General features: G+C 46.3%; 1 protein-coding gene across 2 annotated transcripts in view; it reads right to left on the bottom strand.

Annotated features, from left to right (window-relative positions):
• Nucleotides 1-17,934, bottom strand: part of iars1 (isoleucyl-tRNA synthetase 1) — a 38,457-nt gene that overhangs the window by 3,181 nt on the left and 17,342 nt on the right. For both annotated transcript variants that reach the window (XM_060070452.1, XM_060070453.1), the window contains exons 13-29: nt 17,472-17,570; nt 15,146-15,272; nt 12,286-12,359; nt 11,493-11,687; nt 10,827-10,913; nt 10,246-10,329; nt 9,207-9,351; nt 8,787-8,907; nt 8,570-8,661; nt 8,051-8,128; nt 7,505-7,626; nt 5,911-6,013; nt 5,486-5,569; nt 4,721-4,895; nt 3,071-3,183; nt 1,830-1,925; nt 4-180 (exon numbers count right to left, since the gene is read on the bottom strand). In XM_060070452.1, coding sequence (XP_059926435.1) covers nt 4-180; nt 1,830-1,925; nt 3,071-3,183; nt 4,721-4,895; nt 5,486-5,569; nt 5,911-6,013; nt 7,505-7,626; nt 8,051-8,128; nt 8,570-8,661; nt 8,787-8,907; nt 9,207-9,351; nt 10,246-10,329; nt 10,827-10,913; nt 11,493-11,687; nt 12,286-12,359; nt 15,146-15,272; nt 17,472-17,570 — 1,972 coding nt within the window. The remainder of the gene's footprint in view (nt 1-3; nt 181-1,829; nt 1,926-3,070; nt 3,184-4,720; nt 4,896-5,485; nt 5,570-5,910; nt 6,014-7,504; nt 7,627-8,050; nt 8,129-8,569; nt 8,662-8,786; nt 8,908-9,206; nt 9,352-10,245; nt 10,330-10,826; nt 10,914-11,492; nt 11,688-12,285; nt 12,360-15,145; nt 15,273-17,471; nt 17,571-17,934) is intronic.

Genomic DNA, 17,934 nt, shown 5'->3' with positions numbered 1-17,934 from the left:
CACCTGGGTGGTCTCCTCCACAATGACGCTGGCGGTCTTGGGGACGGGGTAGGGCATGAGAGGGGCTTTGGTGGTGGCAAGGATGAACTCTGTGTGGGCCTGGATCACAGACTCCAGGTATTCTCCGGCTGGCTTGCAACGGTAGTGCACCGTGATCTCATCGGAAGGCACCAAGTGGCCCTGGAAACAAAGACGGAGGAGTAACTTGAGGATTAGACTTGATAATACGTTTCAGCTACCTGTGAACATTTTAATTGAATAGGCATGGAGGGGAACTAATTAAAGCAGAGAAGGAAGGAGGAACTAAACACCAAAAAACAATAAAATAAGCTTCTTCTGACCTTGACAAAAATATATTGACTTTATTGTACTCTACAGTGTGCACAACACACTCCTACGTAGGCACCCACACATAAACATCATTTACAGTATTGGGTTCAAGGGCAGATGAACCGTGTTGGCTAGATACAGAGGAGCAGTCAATCAATGAAGACTATATAAGCCTTCCCTGTCAAGTCAAGGCTTTGACTGCACTCTCAAGAGGATGGCTTGGATGAGAGAGACAGGGAGAGGGAAAGAGCAATCTAATATTATAGATGAAATATCTAACATGACAGTCAATTCAGTTTAAATGAGTCGTATCTTTGTAAAACATATGACTTTTTGTCCTTTGGCAAAGCACATGCACGTTATCCATCCCAAAAAAGCTCTGTGAACGTCGATTCACGAGAGAACCTCTGAACCTTGTTCCACATCAGGGAAAAAACCCCAAAAAACATTACACTATAATGTAACAACACCTCCTCCCACAAACTACTACAAAAACATCTCGACAAACGGTTCAATTAAATTCCCAACGCCGCGGTGGAAACATTCTTAGCTGCACTCAGTTTGGAATAACAGGAGGTATTTAGTCTGGCCGGGAGCCCATTCGCCGGCAACCGCCATAGGAGCACGGAAAAACGGTTTGTGTTCTTGTGTGAAAACAAGAGGCCGGTGGCTAATCCGTCTTTGCTCGGCGGACCACTTCAAAGGCACAACGTTACAATGTGAAAGGGGCCAGGCTGTGATTAAGCCTCCATTAAGCCTCCTTTCTTATGATGGAGAAATTGCTCACTGTGATGCTGCAATGGAAAGATTCGTCAGGACGGCTGTGTATATATAAAAGAAAAAGAAAAAAATGAATCCAGAAAAATGAAAAAGAACGGGCATTGGTCATGACAGATGGCCACGGAGGGCGACAAGTGACAGGAAATGACCGAGGAAAACAAACCCAATATGATAATGTGCACCAGTGACATAGCTCTGTATACCAAAATGATATGGGAGATTTATTCTTTGAAAAGTTTCCCAACATATAAAACGCACAACAATTGGCATCTAATGCATGCAGGTAAAGGGGATGCCAAGCGGAAAGGACACCACTCCAATAGGTTACAAATAAAAATGTGAAGAAAGCAAAGCTCCAACCTGTATAAAAAAATAAATAAAAATAAAAAGCTGGCATCCTATATATTCACCACTAGTGTGAAGAGAACCAACTGTAAATGTTGGGTATTTTTAAAGTTCTGTAACACCAACGTTGAAGCCTTATTGTGTGTCTCATTACCCAGTGCTGCATTAGGTTCTCCCAACAGTGTTCGATTGGCAAACTTCACCGTGCAGGAATCTCAGCACGTGCAACCAAATTCAACTAAGCAGACAAATGTGTTCCTAGCCACACGTTGCTTGGCGTTCAAACCTAAGCTTTGGGTTCTCCTGCAGCACGTTTGAGCCGTCAGCCTGGTGACAATAAAAAATAGAACTCCCGGGGAATTTTCGCCGCCCACCTTTTTGCGCAGTTTCTGAATGCGGTTGATGACCTCGCGGGCCACGCCCTCGTCCATCATGGACTGGTCCGGGCTGACGTCCAGCAGCACTAGGACCTGGGGGCGATGGGGAGCAGGGGGGAGGGGGGGCTGTTAGAGTCACGGCACACAGCGAGAACCTTCACACTACATGCTGCGCTACATGCTCCCAGAGATGTCCAAATAGTTTTTATTGGCACAGTATTATTAAATGATGCCGCACAGAGCGCGGGTAGAGTGAGAGAGAGAGAGTAAGATAGAGCGGCAGAGGGACCTTCACGTGATAGGTGAAGGTCAATTGCCGGCAATGCCCATCTTCCATGAGACTGACATCATAGGCATGCTGAGGCAAATATAGATATGAGGACACCTCCTTTTAGAGTACGTCATGAATCAGGTCAACTTATAATAGGTTATAGTATGGCCTTCAGTTCAAACTCATTTGCCCATGCGAACTTTACACGTTAATTTGTCTTGATAACTATCTAATCCCCCCCCCCCCCCCCTTCAAACATCTCAAACCACAGAAATAAAGTAATAATTAATAGGAGATTAGAGAGGAATCAGAAGCAAACGAAGATAGCTGAAAGAAATTTGTTAAGGGGAGACAGATGGGACTTGGAGGGAGGAAGAGGGGGTGAGAGCGAGAGAGAGAGAGAGAGAGAGAGAGAGAGAGAGAGAGAGAGAGAGAGAGAGAGAGAGAGAGAGAGAGAGAGAGAGAGAGAGAGAGAGAGAGAGAGAGAGAGAGAGAGAGAGAGAGAGAGAGCAGAGCCCAGTTAACTGGCACAAAGGTGCAGCCGTGTGGCGTTGGTACGGTTGAATGAGCTCTGATTGGAGAGGGCCTGGGGGGAGAGAACAGCACTGCTTCCCACTTAGCTGTAAAATGTATTTCTTTATTTCTTTTTTTTTTATCAGTCCCAGCAAAGAGACGGGAAGGCTATAGCTGGTTAGAGAGCCGTTACAACAAAGTATTCTGGATACACCTTGGGACATACAGGGATATTTACAGCGCTTTAAAGACAAGACTTTATGCAAGTCTAAGCCTGGCAGTGACTCAATGTGAGGTGTAATGGGTTAGTGGTGCTTATTATTGAATATCACACAAAAGTTAAACATAAAATAGCCTAGTGTAGCACAGAAGAGACTATGAAGAAGAATGGCTGCTTTTTGTGGTCGGGCTTATCAGAGGCAGATCTCTAACATGGGGGAGTATGGGGGTGTACCTGAGAGTCAGAGTGGGCCTCGTATTGGGTGGCTGAGCCAGAGCTCTGGTCAAAGGTGTACATCAGCCTCAGGTCCTCCTCGTGCAGCTCGTGACCGTCTACTGTGATGGAGCCTGGAGAGCAGACACAGAGATCCAGTTGGAGAAACGTTGTTAGGTTGCCATCAATTCTCCTTTATTGTTAGCAATCAATACTAATTAAATGGGCGTCTGAGATTAATCTAAACTTAATTTTGTTAAAATGAAAATATATATCTATATATAATATATATATATATAATTAGAATTTCATTTGGGGTCAAAAAAATTATATAAAGCGATACTTAAATATTGAAACAGAACCTCAATGAGACATCTCAGCCTCCTTGCCAATGCGCTTGCTTCCCTCACCCCTGTAGATCAGAGCCTCTTAAACTATACAGGCTTGAAAACAAAGTCAGTCTAGCCAGGATCATCTCTTCCCGTCAGCACCACTGGGTACAATTACCCACGCCTGTGTTCCGGGTAAGAGCCATGACGCTCTCTCCGCCACACCCAGAGGGAGGGTGAAAAAGTCAGCCGTTTTGTTCTGTATTCCTGAATCTCCACGCTTTGATTTCCTGAGTCCAAACACCCCATTCACCCCCAGTCCCCTGCCTATTAACCCCCTTGTCTTCTGATAACAATGAAGAGATCACACACACGGAATATTTACTCTACAGCTGCATTGCATTAAATAGGACGAACAGGCGCTCAGACACAGGTTGAAATGTCGCCCGGATGTATTTAACGCCTCCTGCAAAAAGCTTTCTTACATCACAGCGATTGATGATCGACCCGAAAACTGTGCGCAGGGCGCTTGGCCTTATGGTGCGTTGCCTGGGGCCAGATCGTTGGTACTGTCACACTTGTCTGTCTGATCGTCGTTGAACGACTGGAACCTCACACTTCCCCACTCTTAGCCTCGGGCCAACCGTGTCTTACATCTCATCAGCCTCGACGAGTGCATCCAACCGGGCTGACGAGTCAACCTCTATCAGTCTCTCCCGCCTCCAATCACCCCGCTGTCAATACTCATCGGATGGACGTACACAGCACAGTGTAATTGGAACATGGGAGGTTCCCACAGCCCCGCTGACCTCCGGAGAGCCGCCCCCGAGGATACAACACTCAATTTGGGTTTTCCCATTAATTGAAGACCCGGGAAAACCTTGGAACCCACGCTTGCAACCTGCAGTAGATGGATGCACTTCATGCAGAGTATAAACTACATTCAAATCCCTCCGTCAGGATTGTATCCTGAGCATCTAATGTATTGTTTGCCTTCTGTATTTATTCTGATATATATACATTTCTTATGCGCATTTCTTGCCTTTTAAAAGCAGGAAATAGGCCGGAGAGGAAAGTAGGTCACTACAAGCCCATTGCCAATGTGGTTAGAGCACGAGCTGGTTGAAACACCAAGCCGCCCTGGGGACTGCTCAGTATTTAGTGAGGGAAAAGAGGCACTGTCACGCTATTCAACGACGTTTGAAGATAAACGCCTTGAAACCCGTTCAAATGTGCTAGCTCCGTGTCGTTTGCTTTTGTACAACGTCCACAGAGAAAATAAACCTAGCTGGCACGTGTGAGAACACACGCATGCAGACTCCCACCAGAAACAAACACACACCTGTCTTCTGGAAGGCCTCTAGCTGCTCGCTGGACAGCTCCTTAATGGAGGCTGTGATGGCTTTGAAGGCTCCCTTCAGCCTCTTCCCCAGCACCATGTGGTCGGGCTCCGCTCGCAGACGGATGCCGTACTTGTCCTTGTCCGTCGACATGGTCAATTCGCGTACATTGAGCTCCTGCACGCAACGACAGAGATGTGCAAGGAATTAGAATAATCCTATCTAAAATGCCAAATGCCAAGTCCTAGTTGAAGGACCCCTGGAATAACGCTCAATGAATCAACCTTAAAATGGTTAAATACTTTTCTCCTTCCCAAAAATGTCACTTTTGTCGGATAAGACTCGCAGAGGCTCAGACTGAGTTATAGAGATAGGAGAGATTCTCCAGCGGGTGGAGGCGGGAGGGAGTGAGAGAAAAAGAGCTGGACAGCGTCACTGTGAAGACACCTTGAGCACAGACAGTAAGATGGAGATGACTGTGCAGCGCGTTGATGCAAATAACATTACAAATGAACAAATTACACTAAACCGGCAGAATCTCGTGAAATCAACAGACCCCAGGAGGGCTTTTGATTGAACTATAGTTAATAGTCTATAGTTAATCATAAGGAATGAACCTTACTTTTCAATCCCACTTTTATTTGGTTTGCCTTTGTAAAACTCTTATCTAATGCTTTTTGGGAATTGCAAATGTTGAACAACAAAAGAATGAATGTTGCATTGAATAGAGATTGCAACTGGGTTCCAATACAATACGTCCGCCTTACCTCCAGGATGTATTTCTGCAGGGACTGAATGTCTTTCAGTGCTTCAGCGTCCTGGTGGATCACCACTACCTCTTTAAGGGGATACTTTAATAGAAACACACAAACAATGTGATGCGAACAAAGATGCAATCTTGTAATGTTTATAATGGAATTTCTTCTGGTTTATTTTACTTCTGGGACATTTAAATTCATTTAAATCCCTTAAGGACACAGAATCACCACATCATAATATATTCATTTGATATTCCAAGGCAATTTGCGGAAATAAATTACATTAAATTATATCAATATTAAATTATACTGAATTAATGTCGGGTCGGAACTACCTTGGCAAACCAAAAAACACTATCAAGTAACTACTGATATAATGAACATCCCCATGTTGAATTTGCGTCCGGGGAAGTGAAGTGAAGTGGTCAACTTACTTTAACAGGTAGTGTCTTCCTGTCTCGGATCACTCTTCCCAACTCAATCACCGACTGCATCTGGCAGACGGCACTCTCTATGCGCTTGTCAATCAAACTCTCCCTATCGCAAAGAAAGCAGAGGGAGAAAAATGTCCCGGATTAAAACCTCAGCCTCCTACCTCGTTTAAAACCATGGTGGGGAAGTGCCTTTATTTTTCAGAACTAATTGGACAGCAGATGATTTTTGATACAGGATAGCAGTGACCCCATCCCCTAACTCCAGTAGGTCAAGCAGGTCAAGAGCAGGTGCGGGACGTACAGAGAAACGCATGGGAAAAATGGTCTTTAAACCTTGAAATCGCTCGTTGTCAGTTGGTTTTGCCATGAGAAGTCAAGCAGAGACCATTATACCACTCAGGATGGAGTCATGAGGTGATGGGTATGATGATGATGACCGAAAAAACTGTTATCTAGGCCAAAATGTCCTCCCGTCCGATAGGACAAGATAAAAACGTATCTGCAAACCTGAATGGCACCCTGAAGGACCGGCTGAGGCACAGTGTGTCCTTCAACCACAGAGACCTGATTTGAGCTTCATCCGAACCTACCGATGAATCGAGCTTACAGGAGATATAAACGTCTGAGGCCAGAACGGAGGGAGCGTGTGCATGGTTGGGTTTGTGTGGCACATGCTTTGTGTCTGAGTTGTGTGCAAGGAACGCGTCTTCATTGGGGAAAGGGGTGCACACAGGAAAGGAGGGTGAAAAAATATCATGGGGACGAATGAGTGAAAGTAGGTCTGTAGCCGGGGATGGAGCTGCCCACCGTGCCTCCATAACCCTGGTCAGAATACGTTGAGTTATTGAAGGTAGAGATAGGACATAATCCAAAATATGTAAAAATAAGCAGCAGTCCAAAGAGCTGATTTTGTGCAATGGGGGGAAAAATAAATGGTACCAGCAGCCACAGCAATATTAAATACTTGTTCTCTTTGGTCAACAGCGCTCCGGGGGTTTGAAGAATGTTACAGTAATGGGAGACGTCTGCCTTTTAGCAGCTCTGAATCAATGCCCTACAAATCCTACATTTACAACGGTCACAGACATCTATCGGCCAGATCCCCGGAGAAGGCAGAGACAGTATGCTCAAAGCAGCTTTCTAATCATTGTTTGTAACTGTGGTAGAAGCGAATAAACCACTCTAGTGTTTCAATTGTAGGACTATAATGTACTTTACGGTGGTAAACAATGCACGCTGTGCATTATTTTACCGCCATGCTTCTACAGAGGCCCAGAATGGACAAACGGCTTTGGATGAGAAAGCGTTTTCAATTCAATCCACTTTCTATTTAATGTAAGTTTCAGCTCTAATTTTAGCACTTTGATTGAAAAAAAAAACGGATCTCCCTAGGGCTTTGACCCATTTATGATATTTTTTTAGAACCGTCTCTGTGTATGAGAGCTATTACAGCCATGTTGTATATTAAAAGTGCCACACACCTTTGCGTCATACTACAAGTGTCCGAGATGCCTAACCCCCATCATTATTGAAATACCTACTGGCACCTTACACAATACGGACAGTACAGGCCCCTATAGTCACCCACACACACCTGACTTGGGGGAGCATGAGATAGTGGATGCTGCCAGCCTCCTTCTCCTCCACGGAGGCCGGGTCGATGAGGTGACGCAGGTTCTGGTACATCATCTCAGTGATGAAGGGAGTGAACGGAGCCTGAGGGGGTGGGGAGATGGATTAATCACTTCCTGTTCGTCAGACGCCCTCACTTGCCCCAACTCTTCCCTCCAGAAGGGGAGGGACGAGTTGTTGAAGAACTCTCTTGAATGTTGCAAAGCATTTGTATTGTTCTTAAAATGAACATTGACTTGTTTGCCGTTACCTAAGTGCTCGTCTCTCGCCGCACATGTGAGCATCTTGGCAATGTGTTAAAAATAACATTTCAACTCCTACATTCTCATTATTCATGAATATACACAGACACACACACACCACCATTCTCTCTCCGTCTCAGGTGCACACACAAACACACAGCAGCCCGGCCTTGGTATCACAGCGCTCTTCACTCCCCTCGCTCTCCCTCTTCACTGTGTGTGCGCGGCCGGCAGCATCGTGCGCGTGCCTAATGGCCCTGACTCACCATCAGCCTGCACATGGAGAAGAGCACGCTGAAGAGGGTCTCCAGCGCCCACAGGCAGTCCTCCGTGCCGCTCTCCCCCTGCAAAGGTCACACAGGCATGAGTGCTGGCCCACAGAGAAGCACCGGGAGCAAGCGTTGTCTTGCGCGTGCACGGGGATGGCAGAGGCCCCTGTGCGGCCTCTCCCGACCACGCAAACGAACGGGAGGTGGAATAGCCCCGAAGCACAATGCTGAGCGAGGCTCTGCAATGAGTACGATCGGAAACTTTGCAATGGGATCGATGGTGGCTTACCACCGGTCTCCCCGCTCGAGCTACAATAAGAAGCAAATGTACGCATGCAGCATTTTCCAACTTCCGATATCACATTTCATTTGTTATTTTAGTTGGATGCATTGATTGGATTTTTGACTTGATGTACCACGTTAGTTAGTGATCAGTCAAGACTTGTGAGTTCCACTTTAGTGGAAATAATAATATGTTCAAATAAGTTTGAAAAAAAAAATCAGCCGAGGCCTCACCTTGAGCCGGCGGCGGTTGGTCCTCACGTACCAGTTGGTGAGCATGTCCACGAACTTGACAAGGCGCGGCACCACCGTGTACAGGCGGTACGCTGCAATGAGACACCGACGTCACTGCTCTGGAACCAATGCTGTGTGCACCACAGCCGCATGGAAACTGGCGGCTTTGAGCTAGCTTTGTGCGAGCTTCTCTAGTATTAAAAGGGAGGGTTCTCACCATCCATCTCGGCCCTGAAGAACTGAATGAGGGACTGGGTGAAGGACTGAACCCACTTGTCCATGATGTTGTCGCTCTGCTTGACGGTGTTCTCGTTGTACTGGAACGTAACATCTTGCTCCTGATCCCCGGATGTGCAGAAACACCAGGAATACATGAATTAGTGCATGCGCATGGCAGACCAGTATGGCTTGGTGTGATACAGGGACATATGCCTTTATGTTTTAAAGTTACACTGCCTTTCTCCAGCTCAAACAGCTCAAAATTTAGCTTTGACATTGTATAAAACGCAAAATTATTTAAAATAAACCAAATTATCGCCTTGCTCTAAATAACTAGAGATGTTGCACCAACTGCACCAGGAAGAGCCTAGGGAAAGGAGGAGAATGTGAGTGGAGGCTCAACCGTGTATATATGTACCTGGTGCAGCCTCTGCACGTTTTGCACCAGGAAGCGGTAAGCGTTGTACCAGGGCAGGAAGACGTCCTTCAGCACATCCCGCACGCCTTCCTCCTTGAAGCGCAGGTTCTCGGCTCTCACCACTGGAGAGTTGATCAGGTACAGTCTACACACACACACACACACACACACACACACACACACACACACACACACACACACACACACACACACACAATGGATACAAGTGATTCAATTAATTCTTATTATTGGGCAGCAGTAACTCAGGAGGTAGGATGGGTTGTCTGGTTACATCCATGGCTCCTTCTACCCAAGTGTCAAGGCATCCCTGAGAAAGACACCCCACCCTAATGGCTCCTGCCCAGCTAGTGCCTTGCATGGTTGACCCAACCTTTATTCTGTGGTGTGTGATTGTGTGAATGTCAAGCTCCAATTCTTACGTGCTTTGAGGGGCCTCTGTTCAGAAAAACACTATATAAATGCAATCCATGTACCATTGTCACGATCCACACATTTACATAACAAACGCAGTGCTCAGCAGACAGTACACTAAATCCTCAATCAATATGTATTCAAATTTATGGAACGGAAAAATTATCAGAGCAAGAGCATGTATCCAAGAATATGGCAAAGAAGCTAAAGACATCTCACAGACATTATGTATACTGATTTACTTTACTTTCCTACATTAAAGTGTGTGTGTGTGTGTGTGTGTGTGTGTGTGTGTGTGTGTGTGTGTGTGTGTGTGTGTGTGTGTGTGTGTGTGTGTGTGTCTACATTCATTAAGCCATATGGCCAACCCTTTGCCTCCGGGCTCTGGAGGAGACAGAGGAGAAATGTCCTTTACATATTTGCGTCAGTGTGAATATTGAAATTGGGAGAGTGTACTTGAGGAAGTTAACTTTTCTAATCCTTCCATTACCAATGTTCAGGTCTAATATACACCATTTAACCACCTTAGAACAGTCGCATGGCCCTCTGACATTCATTTCCTTAGTAAAAGCACCCTTCCTCGTACGAGCTCCAGCGCGGCGCTCACCTGAGGGCATCGGCGCCGTAGCTCTTCACGATCAGCCCGGGATCTGGGTAGTTCTTCTTGCGCTTGCTCATCTTCTGCCCATCGCTGGAGGGGACACACACACACACATAGAAATGTAAGATTCCATGCATGCGGTTGGTATTCAAATGGGCCAAGTCTTTCCGGGTCAGCGGGCCTGATTGTATAGCGCGTTGCGGTGCGGGGCTCAGCGCCTCGGGCCAGCGAGAGGCCGCCCCGAATGAGAGCATCGCTCACGGTTAAATGTGTCCCGTCCCGCATACTGACACATATACATCCACTGTACTGCCTGTAGATACGGCGATGCACGTTAGCCGGTCACTACAGTAACCATTACTACGAGGAGGGGGAGCAGGGGGGGGACAGACCACTGGTGTGAGGGTTGGAGCGGAGATTGTGTTGGGCGCTGGGGGAGCAGAAGACAATTAAAAGGGCGCAGAGGGAAGGATGAAAGGCAAGCAGGAGTTGTAGGAGGCGCGTAAGAGGCCGTGGATAAATAGGCTACAAAGTGGGACACGGGGAACGCGGCGAGGAGGCTTCTAGGTCAGAGACGAGACACCCACCTAGCGAGCACCAGTCCGTTGACGATGACGTTCTTGAAGGGCGGCTTGCCGAACAGGGCGGTGGACAGGACCAGCAGGGTGTAGAACCTGGGGGACAGAGCACAGGGAGAGCCACAGACCGGGTCAAGGCAGGGGCCAGGGCGCCATGGATGCTTATATAACTGAAGGGGGGCCTTTGCCCAAAGCCCCGAGGCACCTCCACGCCTCCTTCATGGAGTTCATCAATACCGTCCCGTCGCCCTCGTGTGGCATGACGACCCTCAGCCAATCATCGTGTGCTCCATCAAGCCTGCAGGGGGCATGGCTGTCCTGGCCGTTTATCCCTTCCCATTTTATCATCGTCCCCCTCCCCCCCGCCCTCCATCTGTGCATCCTCTCCTCTTCTCTATTCACCCCATTCATCCAGCTGGTTTCCTAAGTAAACCTGCAACCAATGATGTTGTTGTTCTCCTTCCTATACGTCCAGCCCCTTTGTATATTGTACATGAATTCCGTTGCCCATCCACCCCTCCTCCCACCCAGCTCCCCTTCGTATCAACAGCTACGGTCTTCGTCCTTATCCACTGGCCCTACCTCAGCTCTCCATTGCTTCCTCCTTTGATACATTTGTTTCATCAATCACGCCATCCATCCGTCCCTCCCTCCCTCCCTCCCTCCCTCACACACCATCCTCTGGTCTGGTCGATTCCCTCAGCGATGAAGTCGGCGGGGAACGTGTCCTCGAACTCCTTGCGGTTCTCAAAGGGGTAGTGGGCCTGGGCGTAGGGCATGCTGCCGCTCTCGAACCAGCAGTCGAACACCTCCGAGATCCGGCGCAGCACGCCCTTCCCACAGCGGGACGGGATGGTCAGGCTGTCGATGCTGCGGAGACATTAAAGCAATCACGTGTTCAAGCAGCAGTCTTGAGACGGAGCCGGGACTGTTTGAGGAGGCCCTCGCAAAGCCAATGCCAGGAACACAAAATCAGGTTTACAATAGATTACAACAGATGGCGCGGGAACCTGCCGCAATCCTCCTGCTGCCAACAGGCCCACCTGTGCGTGTGTGCCACTTTATAAACTTTCCATCACAGCCGACGTATTAAGTCGAGAGATGTCTTATTTATAAGGTATTAAAAAGGCCAAAGACGTAGCCCTCTAATATAGTCTCACATCTGTAAAAGTAATATAACGACATAAAATAAATGGTTTTATGTCGGGTCGTGATTGTTCCACCTTCTGTGCAGTAAAACACGGCAATGTTTAATGATCCCCTGATCATATTTACAAGGTTGTCCCACTTCCATTAAGGAGATGGAATTGGACACCAGTGTGGAGGACACAGATTGATTTTGCCTTAGACACCACCCTGGTTCCCCTGGACATGTCCCAATAGATGTGCGGCCGGTGGAGACAAACAAGGGGACAGCAGAGGAACTACAGCTCGGCCGGATAATTGCCCGACCCCATCGGGGACTCACCTCTCCCGGTGGAGATCAGTGACTTTGTGGCCGGTCAGCGCCTCCAGTTCTGCAATGGAGCCCACACACACCACCTAGAGCGCGCGCAAACACACACACACACACACACACACACACACACACACACACACACACACACACACACACACACACACACACACACACACACACACACACACACACACACACACACACACCCCTTTATTAATTACTAATGATGGTATTAGTGGTAATACAAAATAATAAGTGTGGATTTTCTTGATTTGTTTTCAAAGTAGCGTATCTCATGACCTTTTCAGATCACTAAACACAAATAGTTAGGGAAAAGTTCCCAATAGATGGGTTCTGCTGGCCAAATGAACTGGGTAAAGAGTCAAAACCTGTAGCTAAAGCCAGCATGAGAACTACTGCACACAATAGGCTTTAGTCCACACTGAACACAACGCCAACAGTATGCATGGGACAGAGGAAAACCGCCAACATTGTTTCATGGAAAACCATACTGGAGGATTATCAGGTGTAATATTAGCTAATTCCGATAGGCTCTAAGGTCTTCCTAACCATTCGGAAACGTTTTTTCTAGGTTAGATACAACAATTGCCCCTAAACCTCGCATTGTCACGTTTTCTCTCTCCAGACTTACTCAGTCCTTGCAAACAGACCTCTATTCTAATATAGGCCTACTAATATGCACTCTTGACTGCAACTTTCCCTTAAAAAAGAATCTGTATAAAGTGCGCTATCTGGTGTCCTCGGAGAGTTAACCTGCAGACTCTGTTCTAGTTTCCGCCACAGCGGCAGGTGACATGGCCCAGATACACTCAGACACGCCACCCACAGACACGGAGGCGACAGAACCAAATGGTGACAGACAATGGAGAGACGGGGACGCAGAGGCGGAGAGCACAGAAAGACTGGGAGACGGTTAAAAAGAAACCAAAAGGAGACGCGGTACACAGGCTCGCTGGCCCAGACCCAAACCGCCCGTGTGTGGCGTCGGGAGCACGGGTTTAGACTCCCGGATTGTGTTGGAGAGACACAGGGGAGACGGACTGAAATGGAGAAACAGTCGCGGTGCTATTTCCAGCAAGCAGGTCGCTGGCTGTCCCTCTTTCTGGCATGAGGGAAACATTTCAATACTCCAACAACTTGATTATGGCGTTAGTATTCTGTTAAGACAATAGGGTTCATAGCTAACCAGTCTCTGGAACCAACTTCATGATTACAAGGTCACAAGGTCCCATATTGTTGCATTAAATATATTTGATATAATCAAAGGGTTTACACTTAAAAGGTAAAAAGGTTGTTTCAGGGTAGGTGTAGCACATTTGTACGTGCTTTAACTTGATTGGCTAGCTCACTTGGGTGCAATCCAGAAAAACAATCTTTGTTTCTAGGACTTATGATTTTATTTATAGAGGAACAGCGATACAATTGCCTATTCAAGCATCTTCAGATTTGTTTTCGTATCAAACAAGATGATCTTGACAATACACCTGACGAATAGAACAAAGCTTGGCCCGTGACAGCTTCTTCCAAGTATGCATTCAAACAATTCAAACTTGGAGAAACATTCTAGACTTGGAGGACATTGCACTATGCAATGACAAACAGAGATCCTCAAATACCCTGCGTGTTTCACCATATTGAGCATGCTGTTCCTTAGGGATACGCACACACTAGGGGTGGACGGTGAACCTGGTATAGAAAGTACCCCAGTATGGATTAGCCATACGCTAATGAATTTCAGGCAAACCATGCACAGGTATAGTTGTTCGATGAAAAATAAAAAAATGTATGTTATATGCGCCATCATATAACATTTGAAAGGAATAGGGCTGTAGCAATGCCGTGAGACGGGCCAAAAGTTGCAATAGAATAGATAGATAAATAAATAAATATAAATGACACGTTGGATGATTCAATTTGAGGTTTTCTTCTATGTTTAATGTATCGGGTTGCTATGGATGGTGCTGCGACACACGCCATGGTTTTCAGCAGCTAGAGGCTAAACTGTGGCTGTATGGCACCAGCCTGGTACTCTTATAGGAATCCAAAGATGGTTGGTACTGTGTGCCATGTTTCAAGTAAATTGCACTGCAGCCGTAGTGCTGCTCAAGAGCATGTGAAGAAGAACACACCCACAAATCTGGATGACGGATCCAAAAAATGGGAAAGAAATAACATAAGAATCCATTACCAGATGCAGCCGTTCAGTTATCATGAGTAAGCAAGAATGTGTTGATATACTTTGTCCTTGTTTGAACATTGACACATGGTGGTCCATATTTGAAGAACAGGCACCCAGTATAGTCATTCAACTACATTTTAATGTGGAGTAGCTTCCCTGCTGTCTAGCACCTCCTGGTGTCATACCATGGTATATATCTTATGGTCAACAGCGCCAAGCCCTGACGCACACCAAAAAGTATTGATGTCCATATAAAAACTGCAATCATGCATCAACATATTTCCTCAGTGTCAAAAATGTCATATTCTGGTTTAAAAAAATGGCTGTAGGCTACTGTCTGCAATGGATTCAGGTTGATGTGAGGAAGTTTTAAATGTATTGTGGAATAGATAATTTCCACTATGGCACAATTTTGAAAGACATTTTAAAAACCAATTCAATCAGAAAGGGACACTAGTTAATGATATATAAGGGACAACAGATCAAAATTAGCTTTTTGCTAATTCTGGCACATTTACATTTTGAGTGTAAACTAAAAATGTCAATAGATGTGCATTGTCCCTTTTAAATAAATAAAATAAACAATCAATCAATCAATAAACATGAATAAACCCAAGCATTATTTCTCTGTGTGTCTGTGTGCGTGTGTGTCTATGTGCGTGCTCTGACCTCCTCAAAGTCATCGCTGACCCACAGAGGGATAGGCGTGCCCCAATAACGGTTCCTGGAAATGGCCCAATCGCGGGCATCCCTCAGCCAGTTCCCAAACCGCTTCTCCCCTACAAACTCCGGGACCCTGGAGAAGGAAGATGAATACAACAATAAAAAGGATCGTCATGTTTTGCCACTTCAAAATGTGGTTAAGAAAATATCCATGGTTACACAATTTCAAGGGTGGATTTTTTTTGCACATGAAGGGACTCAAACACAACATGATGACCGGTGAAATATTCCATTCATTAATCCGAGGCCCCATCCCTGTGGCCTTGAGGGTAAAGGGTTGAATGCATGCGTCGTGCCGTGGGCACTGCTGTGACAAATTACAAATGGAATCAAGGCGACCTCTAGTCACTTCAAACCTCTCATATGGTACTAAAGCGGAATCCGATTTTTAGAAGCACAACTGCAACGGTCAACCTATTCTCCAAGGAACCCTCCGCTCCTTCCACTCCTTTAGTCCTTTGTAACGTCCTCTCCCGCTCCCACTTCTCCCGATCTGCACTCCCAGCTACCTCCTCCCTGCTACCCCTCGCCTTCTTTCTACCCTTCCTGTATTGGGTCCTATTGCTCAGGAGACTAGCACAGGGGGTATGCATCGCCTTCAGGTCGCACACGCAGCAACCAATGAGTTCATCAATTCCCATTTGTAAGAGGCATCTCTATTTAGGCCCCTAATATATCAATGTAATGATTTTACTCCTGAACACCCGCCCACAAACCCCCTTCCTCACCCACAGTCTGTATAAACGGTTGTGGAAAACGAGAGGGAGGAACTGGTGGGCCAGGCAGGGAGAAAGGGAAGAGATAACATGTGCCACATGTGCGCACACGCTTCGACTACCAGAAGAACGTTCATAAGGGAGGAGGGACCATTTAGAGAGCATCCAGGAGGAGGTAGTTGGCTGAAAGACAGAGTGGATGAGTAGGAGTGGAGGCGGAGAGGAGGCCGGGGGAACGGGCTGTGCATACAATTAAGAGGATCGTAGCAGAGAATGAGGCAGGAGAGGGAAACATGCGTGGTCCCGATACATCCTCCAATTCTAGGTCACTTCGGGACATCAAGAAGAAGATTTTTTCAGATACTTGTCTCTCTTAACGTCTTGGAAGGGACGAGATCCGTCTATTTTAGCATTCCTAAATCATGTGGCCATTGACTCATCATAGCATAGATATCATTGCATATCAGACTCTCTCTGTTGAAGGATGAAACCATTCAGAGAAAAGTAGGATTGCACTTAAAGTAAAGTACCATTTGTCGTTAATAGTCGATTATTTTAAGAAAAAGGTTTGATCGAAGTGCGAATGTAGATACCATCAACACCCACACAACCAACAGTAACAACTCATAATTAGAGCTAATAAAAAGAGGTGATTGTATTAAAACTCTGACTTCTTCTTCTAACAATGTGCTTTAATGAGGCTTGGAGAAATACAATAAAAGCTGTATACAGGCATCACCTTCAGTGGGCAGCCCACCCACAAGCAGGGCAGGAACAAGCCTGTAAGAGAGAGAGAGTGTGTGTGTGTGTGTGTGTGTGTGTGTGTGTGTGTGTGTGTGTGTGTGTGTGTGTGTGTGTGTGTGTGTGTGTGTGTGTGTGTGTGTGTGTGTGTGTGTGTGTGTGTGTGTGTGTGTGTGTGTGTATCCAGGCATCAGCACGAAAAAGTGTGAATATTTGCATGCTGAAGAAGAGTAATCTTTCCTTTTGTCCTTTGCATGCCATGTGAATTATTCAAAGCCCAGTCAACAAGACAGTCTCCATGTGGCTTCTGCATACTTCAAAGGCCCCTTGAAAAACATTAAAGTATATACATTAGATTCCCATGCATGGGGATGTGTTTGAGAAGACGTGGAGAGGCTGGCACACTCTGCATCAGTCTGTGACTTAGCCTTAAGAGCGCGAGCGAGCGAGAGCGAGAGCGAGAGCGAGAGAGAGAGAGAGAGAGAGAGACTCCTACCAAGGCTAGTCATCTATCTCAGCTTGACAGTCCCATTACCAGAAGCAGCCACGGTGGCTCAGGAAAGAGCAATGGGATCACCACCAAGTGATAACTTTGCAGTGACATTATATAGCACTGTTTCTCTATACGCACACCTATAAAGACATTACAGTGAACCCAACACTAATGTATCATTTATATTATTAGCATCCGCCGCTGCTAAATCTTGCACCCAATCTTACAGGTGGAAAAAGGAGCATGGCGGTATGGAAACGTCAGCCCTGCATGTCAGGCCTTTCTTGAGGCTGAAATAGTCAAACAGGTCTGCAGGACCTACCAGTAGCATTTCCCATTGTTCGCCAACAGCTTCTCCACCATGTGCTCCACTCTGACAAACCAGCTGGGCACAGCTTTGTAGATCAGTGGGGTGTCAGACCTGAAGGGGCATAGAAATGCATGTCAACAATTCTCCTTCTGGATAAACCAAATCTATATAATAAAAATAAAAAAAGCGTGCATCTTCCAGTCATTATGTTTTATATGGCATTTGTACATAACCTTAAAACATTGATTAACAGTGGTGCAAGGATGGTTCAGTTTTAACGCTAACAGGTTTTATCAACCCACACAACCGGCGAGATAAAGACATCTAGACATTTAGCCAACTCTTCGATACTAATCTGCAGTAAAGCTGAGGAAAAATCAATGGTGTAACCTTGAAATAAAACGACGGAGGGCCCCTGTGAGATCTCCAAGGCAAAGTGAAATTGTGATTCAAATGAGGGAGCCGCAGATGAAGG

This window comes from Gadus macrocephalus, chromosome 13, assembly GCF_031168955.1.
Source record: "Gadus macrocephalus chromosome 13, ASM3116895v1".
Taxonomy (NCBI): Eukaryota; Metazoa; Chordata; class Actinopteri; order Gadiformes; family Gadidae; genus Gadus; species Gadus macrocephalus.
This window is presented reverse-complemented; position numbering and strand designations above follow the sequence as displayed.